General features: G+C 39.5%; 1 protein-coding gene and 1 long non-coding RNA gene across 10 annotated transcripts in view; one reads left to right on the plus strand and one right to left on the minus strand.

Moving 5' to 3' along the window:
- The window catches only part of LOC145521257 (uncharacterized), a 222634-nt gene extending 206129 nt beyond the window's left edge, over window positions 1-16505 (minus strand). Inside the window, exon 1 of the long non-coding RNA XR_014065272.1 lies at window positions 16387-16505. This is a non-coding gene — a long non-coding RNA (uncharacterized LOC145521257). The remainder of the gene's footprint in view (window positions 1-16386) is intronic.
- The window catches only part of LAMA4 (laminin subunit alpha 4), a 145893-nt gene that overhangs the window by 23098 nt on the left and 101109 nt on the right, over window positions 1-21686 (plus strand). For 6 of the 9 annotated variants that reach the window (XM_081529613.1, XM_081529608.1, XM_081529610.1 and 3 more), the window contains one exon: window positions 16791-16892. In XM_081529613.1, coding sequence (XP_081385739.1) covers window positions 16791-16892 — 102 coding nt within the window. Of the gene's footprint in view, window positions 1-16531; window positions 16649-16790; window positions 16893-21686 lie in introns of those variants that run through there. The other 3 variants (XM_081529614.1, XM_081529615.1, XM_081529616.1) reach the window with 1 other exon arrangement.

The following is a 21686-nucleotide window of genomic DNA, read 5'->3' on the forward strand; positions in this document are numbered from 1 at the left end:
TTTATGAGCTGTTTGAAAATGGCCCTGTCATCAGAGTCTCTGAATAGACCACCACTCTGAAATACTTCAGTCGTGGCCTAAAGATTCTGTCTCCTGAGCCTTCTAAGTGCTTGACACGTAGAGACGTAAAATGTTAGCTTAATGAATTCTACTGCTCCCATTCTGCAAACAAGAACACTTGGGGTTAGATCACATTGTCATTTGCCTCATAAAACTTGTCTTGTAAAATATATCAAAGGCAGCATGTAGGTTCAACATACAATCCTAAGCTTTGAGCCACTCACAAACCCTCTGTGTGGGATCTAGCCTCCTTCAGTGTTGAAGGACGAAGGTGTTGGTTTCATGGCCCAGTCAAAATGGGAGTGATGGTATTTTATTGGTACAATTTACAGGTCATAGTTTTCCTGTTAGGTGGGGCCAGATGTGTGTCAAGCTGTCATACATTCTGCCTAACCAGACATCTGCTTCTGACTCATAAGGGGAAACACCTGCATATGTTACATGAAGGGGGCATCCCTTCCCAAGGCCCATTGTCAGATCCCTCAAATGAAGCAAGGGAAGTGTCAGGGATGCAGCTGGATGTCACATAACCAGCTTCTAACAAGAGTTGACTTCTTCAATGAGTAATTACATTATTTGCTTCACAGTCTATTTCTATCTGCACTAAATAGAAACTGTTAAAAATTGAAACACACCAGCTATAAATTATTATATTTCAATTACAAATAATTGCTGTATGCCAAATCTAGTAATACAGAAGGCTGATGGACAATGTTTCCTATCTCAACTGAGCCACACACTCAGAGCAAACGTGAGCAAGGTTTAAGTGTTCTCCTCCCTCACCTGCCCCAACTTCTCCATCCCATCTCACCCTACTCCCACACCCTCATGCCTGGGGAGTTGTATTCAGACCCTTTGGTGATTGATAGCACTCAGTTTGGAAATTCAGGAGATGGTACTAATGGAATAACTTTAATGAGATTCTTCATAAATCTAATAACCATGAGCAAAGTTTATTTTTATCCCAGATATGCCTGGGAAAGGCAGAGATAGACAGTGTGGGCCAGTTTGCAGCCCCAGACGAGGTGTGAGCTTCAGCACAACCCTCACTTTTTTTTTCTTTTTCCTTTGGCCATATCGTGTGACATGTGGGATCTTAGTTCTCCAACCAGTGACCTGGGCACTGGAAGGCAGAGTCTTAACCACTGGACTGCCAGGGAAGTCCCACAACCCTGCACAATTCTTAATATCACTTTTCTCATCATCGTCAAAAAGAAGTGTGGTTTAGTGGAAGGTACACTAAAGGTGGCATTAACTTGCTCTATGTAACTGACTTTAGATAAGTCCCTTACTTTTCTAGGTTGCAATTTTCCAAACTTTAAATGAGAGGTTAGATGAGGGAACCACTAACACCCTTGGCAGCTCTGGAATCCTGTGATTCTGTAATGCCAAGATACATTCACTATATATTCATTAAGCACCTGCTATGCAAGGCACTGAGGATACAGTGACAAACGAGAAAAATCCAGATTCTGTTCTCAGGGAGTTAAGTCTTCTAAGAAAGAAAGCCAGTGAACCAGGTGTCACCGCTGAGCTATGTCCCATAAAGAAAGACTTAGAGCTTAATGAAGAGCTATCAGTTAAAACAGACAACCCTGGCAGAGACACATTCAAAAGGAAGGGAGAAAACTAATAGCTACTGAACCCCTTCCATTGAGCTTTAAATGCACAGTATTAGTTGATCCTCACAACCACTCTGGGAGATAAAATGGTGATCATTCCCATAAAAAAAAACTGAGACCTCATGTTAAATAAGCCAGGCAAGGTTAGTAAAACTGGAACTGGAATCAGATCTCATGCTTTCCACTGCTCCAGTTTGTCTCCAGGGGATTTAACTACAGTGAATTATGGCCTCTCTAAGGAACAGATTGTAGTACACCACATCAATACACATAGGAGATAAAACGGTGAGGTCTAGAATCTGGGGGTATCCTCAATGCAAACATATTTGGAGGAGAAATTCACTCAACAAATATGTACTGAGCTGAATCACTGCCAGATGCATGGTTGACAAATGGCAGCTTGAACATGGATATACATGTGTGCACTTCTTAAAATGCCAAAGAGGAGATTTTCAACATCTTCTGACAACTTGGGGTGCAAATTCTAAAGAAAAATTATTTACAGATATATGTTACAGGGGGAGTGGAGGATCTATTAGCTGTTGGAAAAATAAGGGGAAAAAAAGAGAGAGAACACATTTGAAAAGAAAATTGCCCTACCTACGAAATGCTCTTAATTTAACAACTAACTGACTGCAATTCATTGAGAAATCTATCAAAATTGATACTTGAAAGGGATCCTTTCTTTGAATACAATCTCTTATCTATTTGGATTCCTTGAAAATATGCTTTATCAACTGAAGAGGGGAAATTTGTCACTTCTCCCAGATTGTTATAAATTATGAAAGAAGGGTCCAAATATGTGAAGTGCAATCCATCTTTAGATGGTGCAGTTTCAGTCTCCAGATAGATAGAAGTCAATTTGCTGGTTCTTTTCAGTCTATAACTGGCTATTCCAAAAATAAGCTTTGTTAGAGACACTCATATCCATATACTTTCCTAACTGTGGTCCCTAATAGAACCACTTAAAAATCTGTTGTCACCCCAAATTAATATTTAGGATGATTACTGCTTTAAAAAGATCTTTCCACTTCAGCAAAGAATAGTTATTTTCCAAGAATTGATGAAATGTATATGAAATGTAAAACTGGGTTCAGGACATTGGAGGAGATCATGGGTGTGGTTATGATTTTGCCTGTTTTCAGAGGTAAGTCCCAACTAGAATAAATAGGCACCCTTAAAGTCCTCCGTATTGCACAGGTAGCCTAGGACACATAGCTTTACTGACAGAATAAATTAATAAGTGTAAATCAAATTGTCATTTAAACATTTTAGAAGAATCTAAAAGTTGGTGTATGTTTTAACTTAGACAGACATATAGACATGTGAAAGGCTTCCACATAAGATGAGGTAGCTATTAGCTGTATGATAGAAAACAAAGGAAGAACAAATTAAGTAAGGAATGTTCTTCTGCTTATTTTTTTTAACTGTGTGTGATGATAATGGTACATAACATGAATAACAAGAAAGTTAATATACACAGGCAGCTGAATCTATTGTTGTGACCACATTAGTCACTTCCTAGAGATGATATTTTAGAGACCTCACCAGGTCTAGACATGGAAATCCAATAACCAGCCAATCTAAGTGGGACCTTTCGTTTTTCTTCCTTCCTTTTGTTCTTTCTCTTCCTTTCTTTCTTTTTCATGAGCATTTGTATCCCCTACATGTATCTTAAGAAATAAAACATTGCCCATATAGTTAAGCCCATATATCTTCAATCTCACTCCTCTCCTTTACTCTTAAATTGCCTGATTCGGTAGGTTTCAATTTATTTCTTATACTTTTCTTTACATGCATGCATCCCTGCAGGTTATATAACATAAAATTATTTTGCATGTTTTAAAATACAATACAAATATTGTACTTTTTCTATTCTACGGCTTGCCTTTTTCTTTAACATTTTTTAAAGACTCATTCATGATCAGAGGTTTTCATTTGTGAGATTTGTCAAATTGCCCTTCAAAGTTTTTACATGATTTTTCTCTCTCTTCATTCCTTCTTTAGAAGTTCAAATCCACTTTTTCAACTAACATATTTCCAGTATCTACTGGCTATTTGTTAATCACTCTAATATTAATAGATAATAAGGATACAAAGATGAATAAGACACTATCCCTGTTCTCAAGGAGCTCATGATTTCAGGGGGCGGGGGTGGAGCGTAAATTAAAACTTGCAGTCGGGACCGCCCTGGCAGTTCAGTGGTTAAGACTTTGTCTTTCAATGCAGGGGTACAGGTTTGACCCCTGGTCAGGGAGCTAAGATTCCACATGCCTAGTGGCCAAAATACAGAAACAGTGTTGTAACAAATTCAATAAAGACTTTAAAAAAACTTGTAATAGCATGTTCCATGTGCTCTAATGAGGTGTGTACAGAGTGCCATGTGAACACAGAGGAGGAGCAACTGAATCTGAGACTGAGGAAAGGATTCATAGGTGATGGAGAAAAATAAGGCACCACAAGACCCTGTTGCACAGTACATGCAAAGTCAAGATGGTCAAGAGAATGGTATGTTGTGGAGTGGAAGAAATATGTAGTTAAATTAGAGCAGAGGGAGCTGAGGTTGAACGTGAAGAGATCGTTAGAAATTGTATTGTGAAATAGGAGCCTTGTATGTCATGTTAAGAAATTTTACTTACTCATGTATGCAGTGAATAAAGAGCCACTGGGAGGTCTGAGGCAGAAAAGTAGTATGGTGAAGTTATTAAAAATTATCTCTGGTAATAAAGAATGGACCAGAAGGCAGAAAAACTGATGATCAAGAGAAGAGAGTGAAGGTAATTATGATAATCCAGGAGAGAAATGCCAAGATTCTGAACTAAACATTGGTATTAGGAACAAGGAGGAAGAGTTATTTTGCTAAATATTTCAAAGGAAGAGTGCAAACTCTATGAAATAATAGTATACAAAGGGTGACAGGAGGTGGGATCAGTCTTACCCAGGTGGAGGCAATAAGGGGCGCATTGTGTACAGAGAATTTTAAAACAGTAATAAAACTTACTAAACCACAATCTGCTTTTTATTAGCACTGTGTGCTAGCAATTCTAAATAATGTCCATGACAAAATTCTCTTCCCTAAAAAATCTTCTGTTGTCTAAGTTCTAACCAGTCGCTGTGGTAACTGTTAAGTTTTAACAATATAACAAATACGTAAGCTTCAAATTAGCACATTCCAGTTAACTTAACCTTGATAAACATTGTATCCTACACAGAAATTAATTTGGAGAACATCCAGTCCTACTGTCCAAACAGATAAGAGATATTCATTTAGAGAGTAAATTTACAACAATTCACAATTGTGTAAAGTAGTTTCTAACTTGAGACTCTAAACTCTGTGATACTTCATTTGCCTCCATTTAAACCATATATTTGAAATAAACAAAGATAGCATACAGTTCAGTTCAGTCACTCAGTCGTGTCCGACTCTGCGACTCCATGAATCACAGCACGCCAGGCCTCCCTGTCCATCACCAACTCCCGGAGTTTACCCAAACCCATGTCCATGGAGTCAATGATGCCATCCAACCATCTCATCCTCTGTCGCCCCCTTCTCCTCCTGCCCCCAAACCTTCCCAGCATTAGGGTCTTTTCCAATGAGTCAACTCTTCTCATGAGGTGGCCAAAGTATTGGAGTTTCAGCTTCAACATCAGTCCTTCCAATGAACACCCAGGACTGATCTCCTTTAGGATGGACTGGTTGGATCTCCTTGCAGTCCAAGGGACTCTCAAGAGTCTTCTCCAACACCACAGTTCAAAAGCATCAATTCTGTGGCACTCAGCTTTCTTCACCGTCCAACTCTCACATCTATACATGATCACTGGAAAAACCATAGCCTTGACTAGACGGACCTTTGTTGGTAAAGTAATGTCTCTGCTTTTAAATATGCTATCTAGGTTGGTCATAACCTTCCTTCCAAGGAGTAAGCGTCTTTTAATTTCATGGCTGCAATCACCATTAGCAGTGATTTGGGAGCCCCAAAAAATAAAGTCTGACACTGTTTCCACTGTTTCCCCATCTATTTCCCATGAAGTGATGGGACCAGATGCCATGATCTTAGTTTTCTGAATGTTGAGCTTTAAGCCAACTTTTTCACTCTCCTCTTTCACCTTCATCAAGAGGCTCTTTAGTTCTTCACTTTCTGCCATAAGGGTGGTGTCATCTGCACATCTGAGGTTATTGATATTTCTCCCGGCAATCTTGATTCCAGCTTGTGTTTCTTCCAGCCCAGCGTTTCTCATGATATACTCTGCATATAAGTTAAATAAGCACAGTGACAATATACAGCCTTGACGTACTCCTTTTCCTATTTGGAAGCAGTCTGTTGTTCCATGTCCAGTTCTAACTGTTGCTTCCTGACGTGCATACAGGTTTCTCAAGAGACAGGTCAGATGGTCTGGTATTCCCATCTCTTTCAGAATTTTCCACAGTTTATTGTGATCCACACAAAGGCTTTGGCATAGTCAATAAAGCAGAAATAGATGTTTTCCTGGAACTCTCTTGCTTTTTCGATGATCCAGCGAATGTTGGCAATTTGATCTCTGGTTCCTCTGCCTTTTCTAAAACCAGCTTAAACATCTGGAAGTTCACGGTTCATGTATTTCTGAAGCCTGGCTTGGAGAATTTTGAGCATTACTTTACTAGCATGTGAGATGAGTGCAATTGTGCAGTAGTTTGAGTATTCTTTGGCACTGCCTTTCTTTGGGATTGGAAGATAGCATAGTGCTTGTAAAAAAGAGATAAAATGTGAGTACTTAAACTTCATCATTCTATATGCAAACCATTCCCTGATTCTTGCAGAGTTCACTCTTTTGGAAGCATTTCCAAAAACTACATTAATGCAAAATACATCCATGTGATTTAAAAGCATTAATTCATTACTTTTTCCTTTTATGTTCCATAATCTTTATCATTAACTGAGATATAAGAAAAAAAATAGATTAGGGAGAGAATATAATAAGGTCACCGTGGGATACATTTAACTCCATGTGCTTACAGAACTGGAAAAGGACTTGTCTAACAAGCACTTGGAAACAAAAGCGTGGTATAGAAGAGTGAGATTGGGGTTATGTAGTGAATTTTGGGGGCCACCAGAATACAGATGGAGGCTGAAATTGTGGGACAGGTTGACCTCACCAAACAAAAGTATGTAGATGGAAAAGAAGGATACGAAGGTTATCTTGGGGAACACCAACCAAGTAGGAGCAGCAGAGGAAGAGGAACAACCTACCTTCCTTCCCCTCAAATGCTCCCTGACCCCAAATACTGAAAAAGACAGACAGGAGCAAAACCCAAAGAGGGAGTTTTCTTGCAGAAAGAAGAGAGAATTTCAAGGCAAGGGGGTGTGGGGAGGCGGAAATCTCAAAAATATTAAGTACTGGATAAGAACAAGTAACATTGGAAAAGCAAAGCCACAAAGACATCATCTGACAGCTTTGTCAGGGCAGTTTCAGTAGTACAATGGAGACAGAGGCTAAGATTGGCATAGAAGGAAGCAGAGCCAGTGTGACTGAGTTCTCACTCACCAAGCTTGGCTGGGCAAGAATGGAGGAAAATGAAGAAGGGGCAGAGCTGAGGAAGGTGTTCTTACAATTTGAACCTGAGGGAAGAAGTCAGGGCTCATCCAATACAGGACCCAGCACCTAACTGTACTCTGCTTCTCCTCATCCCTGTGGGTGCAAAGAGACGGGTGGCATGTTAGGGAGGGAGGCTAGGTGATGGAACAGCGTCCACTGGCCACAGATGTGCGAGCCCCAGAGCATGGATAGAGAGTGAGTCTTTCCTAAGAAGAGGAACACGACCTCCTCTGAGGTGGGCAGAGGACATTAGGACGAGTCAAGATAAAGATGAGTTTTGAGAAAGAGAAGAGAGGTAGTATGAGATTTTGCACCCAATGACCTCCATCTTCTCATTAAAAGAGGAATGATTGCCCCCAACTAAAATAAATAAATTTATTAAAAAAAATAAAAATAAAAATAAACACTGTTTGAGTAAAAAAAAAAAAAGAGGAATGATTATCTCCTGAGATTAAAAGGATAGAGTAGAGATTTGGCATGCATTTCTCCTTTCCTACTAATTCACCAGAGTATTTCTTCTGTGATGCATAAACCCATGGGGAAGAGCATAAAGAATGACAGGTACTGCCAGTCACATTCTGCTTTACATCCTGAGTGGTCTGGTGTGAAGGCAGCAATGAACTACACCAGGTACCTCAAGACAGAAACAGGTACTTCTACTAGCAATGGAAATTGATGAAACACCCCAAACAGAGGACTCATCCAAGGAAGCACTGCTGCCTTCCCAGGTTACACTAAACAGGAGCCATCGTCAGTCTATAGACAATTAAACTTCTCAATTTCTTGTAAAAAGTAACGGTAATCTAGGCAGACATTTGCAATCCTGTGGGTAATGATCAAATTATAATATCTATAAAGAGTACTTAGCTCAGTGCCTGGAGTCTGTCAATAAATATTAGCTGTTATTATTCACAAAAAGCACTTGAAGAGGACAGAGATGTCTGCATCTTACTTACAACACTGATTCCCACTAAGTGGTTAAGGAGTCATCAAAATCCCCTAAACATTGTAACTCTGAAGTTATTTCTCTCTCCTTGCTCTTAAGGCTAGCCCTTGTGGTTCGCATCTCTTCCTTTCTTGGAAATGTGTCCATGGCATTTGCCCCAGTAAATTAAATAAAACTGAGTCAGTTTTCAGATATTGAAAAAAAAAAAAAAATCTGGCAGAGGCTATGTTGTGTAACCATAACTTGGAAGGCAAGGAGTGAAACGCACAAGCCAGCAGCATGAGGCAATGTGAGGAGGACCTGGAGCAGAAAGGCAGATGCTAGCAGATTTCTTTTCTTTCTTTTTTTTTTTAAGAAAAATCGAAGGGAAAAAAGGCATTGCTAAAGCCCCATATGTTTTATAAGTGGTAATTCCTACTATAAATGAGCAACTTAAAAAGTGTTTTAAGTAACTTTTCAAGGAGGAAATTAAAGAAATTTTCATCAGCATTAATGAACATAATCATGCTCCAATCCAACTCTTCAAAAGGAAAATCTTTATGGCTCTGGGGCTCTAAACTTTTCTTGTTTGATCCTCTTGGTTTTACAACTAAAGAGAGCTATTTATTAGCATGCATGGTAAATATTTCATCACAGCCTGAATCTGGTGGTTATCTACAAGTCCAAATAAGCATTTGATCAAGTACAGGGTTTGAGAACAGTTATTTGAGATCTTTGAGTGGAGTACTAGTTTCCACACCCAAGAGAATACCAAGAAGACCTACAAAGTGTGCTGAGGAATAGCCACAGAAATACAAAGTAAATGCCATGATAAATATCTCTCCACTCTACAAAATTAAAGGAGCTGACTTAACTGTGGACAATATAGTGGTGTTGTGTTCCTCAGAATTCCTCGAGACCTAAATCATTGTCTTCATTTGGTGATTACACTGAGGGCTGGAGAGTTTTATAAGCTTGCCAAGGAATGGCAGATAGAGCTCCTAAGCAATAAGCACAAAGGTAGTTCTAAGAGCCAACTAGGAGAAACCAGCACCATGGTTTGTGTTCAGCTCATACCCTAGCTTTATGATACCAATCCTAAGAAGAAATATCTTTGAACTGGATAAACCCCTGAGGAATGTTGAAACCACTTTCCTAATCAAGCTATGGTGAAATCACTGTCAAAATCTAAAAAATTAACTTCGCCTATTGAAATGTAGGGAATTTCAATTACGCAAACAAGAGCTTAAAGAGACCCAAGGGAGGATATATGGGTAATTCTCTCCATATTCAAGTAAAGTCAATCAAAAAGGCAATTTCTTGCTAACTGTAACCCATTGCATAATGCATTTGACTTATTTTGGCACTTCCATTACAGTTTTGTATATGAACAATCAGAACATGTTAAGTCCTATCAAAAAAAAATAGAGAGGCAAAGTTATCAATAGCTTAATTAAGGACTGCTTTCCATGACAGATACTTTATCTTTTGTTTTTATAGCTAAATAAAAAAATAGCCTGTGAGATGCCTGCATGCATGCATGCTAAGTCACTTCAGTCATGTCTGACTCTTTGTGATCCTATGGACAATATGCAGCCTGCCAGACTCCTCTATCCATGGAGATTCTCCAGGCAAGAATACTGGAGTAGGTTGCCATGCCCTCCTCCAGGAGATCTTCCCAACCCAGGAATCAAACCCACATTTCTTATGTCTCCTGCATTGGCAGGTGGGTTATTACTAGTGCCACCTGGGAAGCTCGTGAGATGCCTACCCATGTAATAAATTAATATGTTCTTAGAAGTCACTCTTCCCTAGCAAAGGCTAAATTGATTTTTTTTTAATATTTATTTTTATCTATGTATCTGGTTGTACTGGGTCTCAGTGGTGGCATGTGGGATCTTTGATCTTCATTGTGCATGGGAGATCTTTTAGTTGCAGCCTATGAGATCTTTAGTTAAGGCACGCAGGATCTTTTTTAGTAGCAGCACGTAGGATCTAGTTCCCTGACCAGGGATCAAACCCAGGCCCCTTGCACGAACAGCCCAGAGCCTTAGCCACTGGGCCACCAAGGAAGTCCCTAAATTGACATTTTAAAATAGATTAAACTACTGGTTGCTACTAGGTCCCTAGATACTATCTGATTTTAATTCTGCTCAAGTTTTAAACATATGGAAGTCAGCACTCTGTAAGATCCAGAGACTCTTAAGTAAAAGCACAAAGCTTTAGATCCTAAATTAGCATAACATTTGATCTTAAGGTGACTAAATTTTAAGGTGACTCACACGTTAAAAACGAAAAAAAAAAATGGAACTCACTAAAACTAGAGCTAAAATCATTCTTACCTGGAAACAAGGGAAAAGTGGATTCATTATGCCCATACAAAAATCAAAGCAGAAAGGTAACTGAATGTGGGCTATTAAATTTTAAGAATACTAATTTAGAAGATAGCAGTGACTCTCGATGCAAGTGAATGAATTTAGAGAAAAAAAATTTTAAAGCTTTCCACATTAAGTCTTAGTAAATTAAAGGAAAAATTAATGAATCAGAATTTTAGGAGTCCAATTCAGAATGCAAGGTGAGTTGAAACATTTGTAAAATGTTTGTAGATCCTTGGTTGAAGACACAACACAAAAATTCCAATAATAGATTAAATCCTATTAAAATAGGCACAGGGCTGTGGAGTATGCTCTGTATAATGGAATTTTATTATCATTAATTCATCATTTGTTGGAACTGGAGATGAGAGTTTGTTTCTCTCTGGGACATCAAGTACCTACTCAGAGATCTCAAGATATGTCTCATTCCCTTAGATGACAAATTAAGGCTCCTCTTAAATCTGGTCAATTTTGCCATTGTTAGTTTTTTAATGGGTGACTGGAGACCTCAGATTCCTAAAGAATGCTATTAGACGATTTATGCTGTTTAGTCAACTGGCCTTAGGTCCTCAGTTCAGTTCAGTTCCTCCGTCATGTCTGATTCTGCAACCCCATGGACCTCAGCACTCCAGGCTTCCCTGTCCATCACCAACTCCTGCAGCTTGCTCAAACTCTTGTCTATCAAGTCAGTGATGCTATCTGAAGGTCCTAGAGATTCAGTATCTATGTGAAAGCAGTGGCTTGTGGCCAATTCCAATTAATTGGGTCCTCTGTGATAATATTTGGAAAACACAGTGAGATTTTTGTGTTTTTAACTTGAAACAGTTTACTTTGCTTGGTACTCACTTTTTGATAACTCCAAGAGATTTTTAGGAGTTTGTCATAACCAAAGGATGCAGACTGGACTGTACTTCAAAAGACTACAATTTAAGAATTTTTAAGAAAATTCAAAATGTATGATGACAGTATTGTTGGTTTAAGTCTAGTCTTTTCGAGGGGATTTCTTTCAATGAGGACAAAAATGACCAGCTGTATAAATGTTATCCTCATTGTTAAGAAACAATCTTAATCACAACTATGTATAGTGAAATAATTAACACTGTGATTATGTGATGAACCGCTGGAAATAATGCCTTCTGTAGGATATCAACATATATATATATATACACACACACATACATACATACATACATACATATATATACTGTCATTTTGAGTTCTTTTAAATATGAGTGGCACACGGATATACCACACTAATTTCCTCCTAAGGATCATCTAGTTCTAAGTTCTATAAATATAAAATTAGTCAAATACACATACATTGATTTTTACTCCAAGTCAGACATCACACTAATCATAACAAAGTAAGAAAATGGAGATTTTAACTCTTATTCTTCAAAGGCCAGTAAATGTTATTGATTAATCCAATCTCAGTGTCAGAGCAGGAGGCAAGCTGTAGTAACAGAGTAGCTTAATAATGGAGAGCTGTAAAAGGTCTACAAGTGATTTAGTGGAAAGTAACTGGTCAAAACAACAATGTGGCTGAAGTAACTTGTTTAGAAAGTAAATATTCTCATTCAGTGGCTTTTATATATTAATAATTGGATATATTTTTAAGCATGTGCCTATTTTTTTAAACACAAGATACTGGATGCATTGCTAGTCTTCTCTCACTCTCAGTTTGCTCACTGCTAAAATCCAAGTGCTGTGCTCTGCTGTGCTGGGCTTAGTCGTTCAGTTGTGTCTGACTCTTTGCAACCCCATGGATTGTAGCCCATCAGGCTCCTCTGTCCATGGAGAGTGGGTCGCCATGCCCTCTTCCAGGGGATCTTCCCAGCCCAGGAATTGAACCGGAGTCTCTGGTTCGATTCCAGGCAGATTCTTCACCAGCTGAGCTACCTGGGAAGCCTGAAATGCCGATACTTACATCTAATTCACAGAGTTGCTGTGAAGAGTAAATACTATAACATGGATAAAGTACTCATCACAATACTTGGTACACAGACTTTCAGTAAATAGTAATCATAGTATGATTATCATTATTGCAATTATCATCCTTGTTATTATCATCAATTTTTTAAAGGTTGTGGCACCATGCCAGAAGGTACAAACCTCCTGAGTGCTCTCTAAATCACCAACCCATGTGTTATACAGTTGTCTGCTGTAGGTCAGTCTTAGAAAGGCAAGAGGATTCAGAGTGGCATTGAAAAATTGATTGTAAGACTTCTCTTGCTTACACACACATGTATATACACAAACACATCTTTGTTTAGTAAATTCTGGAGAATACTTTCAAGGAAAGCAGACAGGTAATATTTTCTTCGTAAGAAGACTATTTGGCTTTCACAAGCCTCTAAACATCACAGGTCTTGGGATTACTTAAAAGATTGTTAAGCAGGAGCAAAACTAAAAAAATAGCCACATTTTCATTCTTAAAAATATCACAAAGGTCAATTTTGTCAGTTTCCATAGAATTTTAAGAAGAGATTTAGTAAAAATTAACAGAACTTTCTGGGGGGAAAATGATGAAATGTTTTTACATGAAAGAATCAGCCTTAAATACTCTTCCTAAGGATACTAAAGCTTCTCTCGAACCACTTAACAACCTACCATTCCAAGAAATCCTCTAAAGTTCTACAACACAAGGTCTAAGGTATCAAGTGCATGGGGTCTAGTAATGGCATCAGAAGCTCCCCATATCCAGGATTTTTATTATCCGATAGTGGTGCCTTCATGTGAATTTTAAAATGATGCCTCCCTTCTGGATAGATGAGTTAGAAAATACAATCCTTTCAAGTGTACAAAACCCAGCAAGAAAGGAGCTTGCCAGGCTTCCAACTTTTGTTGCCCTCTCAGCAGGAGGCCAAATGACCGTTCCATACAACCTTGTCCCTGCCTCCCTTCTCTTCCCATCTCCCACGGTATGAGACCTGAGCCAAGACATCTTTTACATAAGGTCAGAGCCTTTGCCCAGTGGGTGGGTAAGTGGATAGTGACAGAGTGAAGTCACCTCCTAAACTTGGCATAAAGTAAAGATTTCATCTAGTACACAGTCCAGTCTAGGTAGTGGTTGCCTGGACTGTGATGAGAAAGACTGCAGACCCAATGCAGCCCCAGTAAAGAGCAGTGAATGGATTAGCAGGATTAACCACAAGTTTCCAACAGCATGTATGCCTCATATGTCCTACCCTAGTCCAAACCATTCACATCACAAGGGTTCATTGAGCAATGACCATGTACAAGTCACTGTGAGTGTCTCTTTGAAATAATCTTTTCAAACCTGGTCTCACCAAGAAGTTTCATGCTGCTGCTGCTGCTAAGTCACTTCAGTTGTGTCCGACTCTGTGCGACCCCATAGACGGCAGCCCATCAGGCTCCGCCATCCCTGGGATTCTCCAGGCAAGAATACTGGAGTGGGTTGCCATTTCCTTCTCCAATGCATGAAAGTGAAAATTGAAAGTGAAGTTTCATGGGGTCTTTTAAAAATACAGATCCCTCAAATTTTGTCAGTAAACCTAAAATTATTCTAAAATACAAAATCTTCCCCTTTTTTGTTGTTTTTTGGGTTTTTTTCTATGTTGTGATAATTTTAGTTTTTAAAAATTGAGTCTCTTAATTTAGCTAGGGCCTTAGGGACATAAGAGATTAGTCACTGTCATATTTTAAATGATGCATTCATTCAGGGCAAATCTTAATTTTCTTTGTCTACTTCAGAAGAAAGAGCTGCAAGAATGCCTAAAAGACTTCAGCTACTATCAGTTTAAAACACCTTTACAGAAATTTGATTCCTTTGTTCAGAGGAAGGTCTTTACTATAGTTGATGGTACAAGTGGAGCTTTTCATGTACTGCTTCCAGGCATCACTACCAGACTCTCTGCCACCACCAGTGTGTTTTTCTCTTTCAAATACACCTCTGATCTCTGCCCCACTCCTTGGAAGGCATAGAAACAGAGGCCAGAACGGTGGTTACAGGGACAGGGAAACTGAGAGAGATTGGTCAAAGAGTATAACTTCCAGGTAAACAGCTAACAAATTCTGCTTATCTAATGTACAGTTAATAATACTGTATTACACATTTGAGAGTTGCTAAGAGAGCAAATTTTACATGTTCTCACCACAAGAAAGAAATGGTAATTATGTAACAAGATGGAGCTGTTAGTTAATGCTATGGTGGTAATCATTTTGCAATCCATACTATCAAATCATCATGTTGTATATCTTAAACTTATACAATGTTATATGTCAGTTATATCTCAATAAGGCTGGGGGAAAGAGTTAAACAATTTTTAAAATACAATATTTATTTTATTAAAAAATGTAGATTCTTTGGCATCACCATCAGACCTACTGAATCAGAAACTCCCCAAATCAAATGTCCTTAACTTGGGCCGTTAGAAAACTCAGAAACCACTGGTTTGGAGGCTCCTGAGATAAGTAATACTAAGCCCTTCACTACTGTTATCCGTTCCTCTTATAATTAAAAATTTCACCATATGTGAAATTAGGTGGTCTGAATTTAATGCTTCCTATAGCAATTTTAGCACCTTTCCCTCTCTTTTGTTTCCTAGTGGAAACTGAAAAAAGGCTTACCATCAACTATAAAGTCTGTATTATAAATTGGTCCCCTCTCAGCCTTTTCACTTAGCAAGACAGAATTTCTTCACCTTTTCTTTATAGAAAAATGTCACTGTGCTCTATTAAACTTCTTTCAAATGGAATATATTAAATTTTAGTTTTAGGACTACGGTGTTTTTATACTGTGAATGGTATCTAGTGAGTCTTTCTCTAGAGAGAAAAAAACAAGAGGAAATGGCTTTGTGTAACAGTCAGGGACCTCAGCCAGATACAATGAAAAGTTTCCTGGTCAAAGGACAGTACAAACTACAATGAGTCAATGGGGGGTGTGATGGGAACCCTCTTACTTCCTAAGTTTGTGGAAACAACCCAGATTCTTATCTGTCTGGAATTCTTTAGATGTAAATCTGTCTGATAGGCAAGAACTGAACTTCCAGGCCTGTGACGGCATGACATTTCTGCCTTGCAGTGTTGAAACATTCCAAAGAAATGCAAAATACATATCTGTAAGCCAGGAACCATGGCATAAACGAGGAACAATCTCATAGTTTCTCAGCCTGACCCCTAGGGACATTTGGGGAGGGCCATTCAGCAAATGCAAGGTAGTTTACCATCACCACAACCCACAGCATCTCCGGGCTTAATTATCTCATCACTAGAGAAGGCAATGGCACCCCACTCCAGTACTCTTGCCTGGACAATCCCATGGACGGAGGAGCCTGGTGGGCTGCAGTCCATAGGGTCGCGAAGAGTCGGACACAACTGAGCGACTTCACTTTCACTTTTCACTTTCATGCATTGGAGAAGGAAATGGCAACCCACTCCAGTGTTCTTGCCTGGAGAATCCCAGGGACGGGGGAGCCTGGTGGGCTGCCCTCTATGGGGTCGCACAGAGTCGGACACGACTGAAGCGACTTAGCAGCAGCAGCAGCAGAAGGAAAGAAAATAATGTATATCTCACAGTCACGGGGATAAACAAAATACAGGGATGGCACCTACACACAACCCACGACATGTGTAAGGATTCGTTAACTTCCTAACCCCTCTGTTCAAAACTTTAGGATCTGAAAAGAGGATTTTTTAAGAGTACAACTTCATGAGGCATCTTTTAAGTCATTCTGCCACAGCCAATAATTTCTGAAGCCGTTAAGTCTTTATTCACAGGGAGCACGATGTAGTTCTTCACCCTGATGTGTTTTGTTTTGTCTTGTTTTGGAATGGAAAAAAAATTAGAAAATTTCTCCCTCATTGTTACCTAAAATCTTCTCATTCTTCCTAACAATGTTGGACGGTGTTAAAGGTGTTCCTGTTGTCCTCAGAAAGCGACAGGAGTTCGCGCGGTGAAGACGATGAGGAGACGAGCTTTTGGTACGCGCAGGGAGCTGCACATCGCGAGAATTGGGCGCCATTTGTTCTCGCGGTGTCGGGCTGCGTCAGGAGCCCTCCTCCGGGGCCCTCCAAAACCGCAAAGAGTGGGAAAAGAGGAAACAAAGATATAGAACAAAGACAATTGAATGGTAGCATAAATAATTCATTTCAGTATGTGTGCTGTAAAGAAATATGTAGATCGTTTACTAATCATCTCTTACTCCTCCCAGAAAATGTTGCCCAAAATTGACCTTTTCAGTCGTGAAGATGCTTTTGTTGTGTCTATTTCAGAAATGCGACGCTGGATTCTTCTTTGCCCACTCGGGAGAATGTTTGCCCTGTGACTGTAATGGTAATTCCAACGAGTGCTTGGACGGCTCAGGACTCTGTGTGGTAAGTCAGGGGCATCTGTCACTTTTCATATATTTTACTGAGCCTTTGCATCTCTGGTGGAGATGATATTTCTTCCTGGACATTTGAGCTACGGAGGAGCAAACTGCTAATCATGCTTTCTCTTTACCCTTCACCTTTTCCTATAAAACATCTCATATAAACTGCTTATGATTGTTAAGTGGCCACCAAGGTATATCTGTGAATGTGCCCCTGTCCCTGGTGGTAACTGCCCCACCACTTTTGGCAGCTGATTTCCAGCTATCGGCCTTTGGGGATGGGCCTGAAAAATAATACACAGAAGAGGAAAGCATCCATCCAAATTCCTTTGTAATTGTATAGTTTGCCATATGTTTGGCTTCACTCCACATAAACTAGGAGAATAAAACAGTTGTTTCATAGCCTGTTTTATAACTTAAGATAGTCAGGTCTATAGATCAAAATTTCCTCAAAAAAAAAATTTGAACCAAATAGCTAATAAAAATGAAAACTTTGGCATTGTGGTGTTTGTAACTCTGTAACCAAGCCCCCAGATACTTTTTCCCCCTTAACTGGAATGAATTTTCTAGTAGACAGTGAAACATGATAGAGATTTATGAAGGAGACTGAGAAACCTTTTAGCAAAAGTGCTTGCTACATATTTCCCATTTTCACTGAATGGACTGAAAACCTAGTGAAAATGGGGATTGAAGTATTTACCAGAAGTGACTTCAGTAGAAGTCCTAGGAGGCATTTTTAAAGACTTATACCCTAAAATCATGTTTTCTTTCATGAGCTATACAACATAGCAGAAGTGGATTCTTCTAGTTCCCACGAGGCAAAAGAAGCTTTCCAAAACACAAGAACATTTTTGCATAAACAGGAAACTGCAAGAATACTTAAATACACCTATCTACCTCAAAATTAGCATAATTGATGGCATTAGGCAGATGGTTTTGATTATAAGTGGTCAGTGGTCTTCGTGGTGTGTACATGAAGGTGTTATTTTACTCACGCATTCCATTAAGATGCAAATTAGAACATTTCCATTTATTTTAAACCTAACAATTAACATTTTTCTAGGGACAGAAGTAAGTGGCAAACACTAAAGGTTGCTAATGCTTTGTAGTGTTTGTTTAGTCCTGGTGTTTCTATTTTGCCCTTCCCCCATCTTCTTAAATAACCATTACATCCAGGATGTCCTCTGTAGCAGTGTAGGCACAGGCAGCTGCCAAATCGACCCCTTTCTAATGCTTCCATCTCCGGTTTCCTGTTATTTTAATCCCAGTGACATTTGAAAAGAGAATCCCATGAATGCACTTGAACTAATAATGTACATCTCTGATAATTTGACCAATTAAGGGCTCTTCATTTTCTGGTTTATTTAAGTATAAGACAATAGGGACTGGCCAGCCCATCAGCTGCTTTTAGGCCGTCAGTAAGATGGAAGACTGAAATAAATTAAAGGGGAAAAAAATCCCTCCTGTTATGCCTATGGAGAGCTATGATAAAACTACTCTTCCTTACAATGACCTTGTCAAAAAAGGAGCTATCATGGTTTTATCTTTGACCTGGACTTGAGCTTCCAAAGGGGGCGGTCATCATGTGATTCCTTCATAGTTCCTGGGGCATACAAGGTTCTGATAAAAGTTTGGAGATGGACTAGGGTATGCTGCCGCTGCTGCTGCTAAGACGCATCAGTCGTGTCTGACTCTGCACAACCCCATAGATGGCAGCCCACCAGGCTTCCCCATCCCTGAGATTCTCCAGGCTAGAACACTGGAGTGGGTTGCCATTTCCTTCTCCAATGCATGAAAGTGAAAAGTGAAAGTGAAGTCGCTCAGTCATGTCCGACTCGTAGAGACCCCGTGGACTGCAGCCCACCAGGCTCCTCTGTCCATGGGATTTTCCAGGCAAGAGTACTGGAGTGGGCTGCCATTGCCTTCTCCGGACTAGGGTATAAACGTTTATAAACACACTCAGGTCAGTTGCCAATCTTCCTGAAATTACTTTGTTCCAAGACAGAACATAAAAAAAAAAAGAGCCATCTTATTTATCCTAAAAGTGGTCCCTCCACCTCACCCTACCTAGAGGGAAGTGTCTTTTCCCCGGTTAAAGTAATATATGCTCAAAGTAAAAAAACCGAAAAACCACACAGATATATACTATACATGGAATTCAGAGTGAAAAATCACCCACAATCTTAATCTCCAAGAACTAAACATTTGTCTATATTCCTGTAAATTTAATTTAGGTAAGTAAGACTAGATGATGGGCTTCCCTGGTGACAGAGACTGTTAAGAATCTGCCTGCAATGCAGGAGACCGGGTTCAATCCCTGGGTCAGGAAGATCCCCTGGAGAAGGAAATGGCTACCCACTCCAGTATTCTTGCCTGGAGAATTCCATGAACAGGAGCCTGGCAGGCTGCAGACCATGAGGTCGCAGAGTCAGACACGACTGAGTGACTAACACTAAATGTAAGTGAGGAAGCAGAAGAGGCTTGCCAATATAAAAAGAACATGTTGTTACCTAGTTGCAAATGCATTGTCTGTGGTGGCACATTGGAATCAAACTCATATTTTTCTGTTTCGTTTGTCTTCCCTGTACCAGTTTGCTGGTCAAGCAGGGCCAGCTTCTCAGCTCCGGCCCTGTAGGAGCTATAACCCCAGCTCATTCTCAGCTCCACCTAACACCTGGCAGCTCACTCTGGGCACCAGAGTTTCAGTCAGTTCTTATAGTTTGCCTGACCTAACTCATTTCTCCCACCTTCCATAAGCAACCAAAAATAAACGGCCTTCTTTTGTTTCATTTTATTTTGAAGGCTTGTAATGCCTCTGTCATGTCTTCCTCTGTTTGTTTCTAATTCTCCCTCCATTCCCATGTTCAGTTTCAATTTAACCTTGTATTTTACAAACTGATTTTAAGACACTAAGCCATTTGACAATAAAATACAGAGAGTAGACAAAGTTATGCTACCATTTTAGACATACAAAAAAACTTAGAGATTTCTTTACAAGAGGATTGCCAATTCTTCAAATGCAGAAAGGTGGCCAAATGAAAAGGGCTGCCTTGCATCTTATCAGAATTTTGGTGCATTGGGCGGAGTTTTCAGCAGAATCAGCCAGGCAGAGCCCCAGAGGTCAGGCAGCTCCAGTGGGCATGGCAGATTCTCTAGGAAAGCACCTGAAAGAGGCATGAGAAAGGAATTAAGGTGTAGAAATAGAGCAGACAGATGGCTAGTGATGGGAGTGCCTGGTCACTGACAACCTATACTTTATCCCAGTTCCAGAGGCTAGGTACAGAGAACCAAGAAGAGGTCATGACTAAAGCCAGTTACTGTCTAAAGAACCAGTGCTTCATCATTAGCGGAAAGCATGGAGCCCACTGACCAGAACTAGGGTGGAGAAAATCTGACTTGAAATTCACCACTTGCACAGGGTTCCTTAGATTCTTTTGACTAAGGATTGATTTGTTGATTTCATTTATCCACTTAACAAATAAGCATTTTTTAAGTACCACTTACGTGCCTGACACTATTCGAGGATCTGGGTTAAGTGGCCTCCACTGTGTGGACTGAAGGGCTGTAGGGCAGAACACTAGTTGAAAATGCCTGTGGATGTGACCAATGTAATGAAATTCAAAGTACAAGGACCATGGGAGCTTCAGAAATACATGCAGAAACCCCCACTTGCTCAGTAACAATCAAAAAAAAAAGATAAAAAGATTTCAGATTTCAAGGTCTGTGCCAGAATTTCAGGGGAAAAAAAAGCTAAATCTGAATGAAAATAGATTTGAAACCACTCAAGGAACCACAAAAACATAATTGAAACCTAGAGAGTAAACCATCAAGCTGTTAAGTGTTCACATCTGGCTGGTGGAAATGTGAATGGACTTTTATTTTCTTCTTTTCCCTTTATAGTATACCTGCCCAAGTGTTCTACAACTGTCTGTAATAATTTTATAATTAAAAAGATTGATGTTCAGATGAACTTCTACCTCACCCTAAGCACAATGGAGAAAGGGAAGTAATTGAACATATTCAAGGCTAATGAATTTTTTATTACTCCCAAAGCCTAATTAAAACCTAATTCAGGAAACCAAAGATTTTACATCTCTAATTTCTGTAGCATTTTTCTTGTGACTTTCAAACTCTCCTTTATGTGTATAAAGCCAAAATTAACCAATCTAAGTCCCTTTAAGACTACACATGTGTGATCGGTAAACCAACACCCTTATTAGGTGTCAAAGAAAGAAGAAACTGAGTAATAGGGAATTTTTTTTCATGTTTTACATGCAACTATAAAATTAGTATCTAAATCAAGAGCATAATTCTTACATTAAAATCTTGACAATTTTCCAATCTGTTGCAAGCTTGGAAAAGCCCAAATTTTGCAAATAGTGATTTATTTCCATGCTAGCTAAAGTTTTGAAATAAACTCATAAAATTACATGAGCAAAGGATTCTAAGGATGGCTAGCTCAGTGGAGTCCCCTGGTGCTTTGTGCCGCTAGCATAATAATATGATGAGAACCAATACAGGTAATAAGTTCTCTATATGTTGTTTTTCCTTCTCCCAACCCTGGACGTGTCTCTCCTTTCGTATTATCCACCTCAGTTAATGACAGCACCATTCTGCCAATCCTCCATACTTAGATGTCCTGTATGCTTCATCAACTTCCTTTTTCTCTTCACCAACATTTAGCTGGACACAAAATCCTACTAGTTCAACCTAGGAGAGAGCCTTCTCTGTTCTGCGCCATCCTACTGTTTTAATTCATGCCCACAGCATCCCTCCCTGACAACTAGTACACCTTCCC

This window comes from Giraffa tippelskirchi, chromosome 9, assembly GCF_054371585.1.
Source record: "Giraffa tippelskirchi isolate mGirTip1 chromosome 9, T2T-mGirTip1v1.2.pri, whole genome shotgun sequence".
Lineage (NCBI taxonomy): Eukaryota > Metazoa > Chordata > Mammalia > Artiodactyla > Giraffidae > Giraffa > Giraffa tippelskirchi.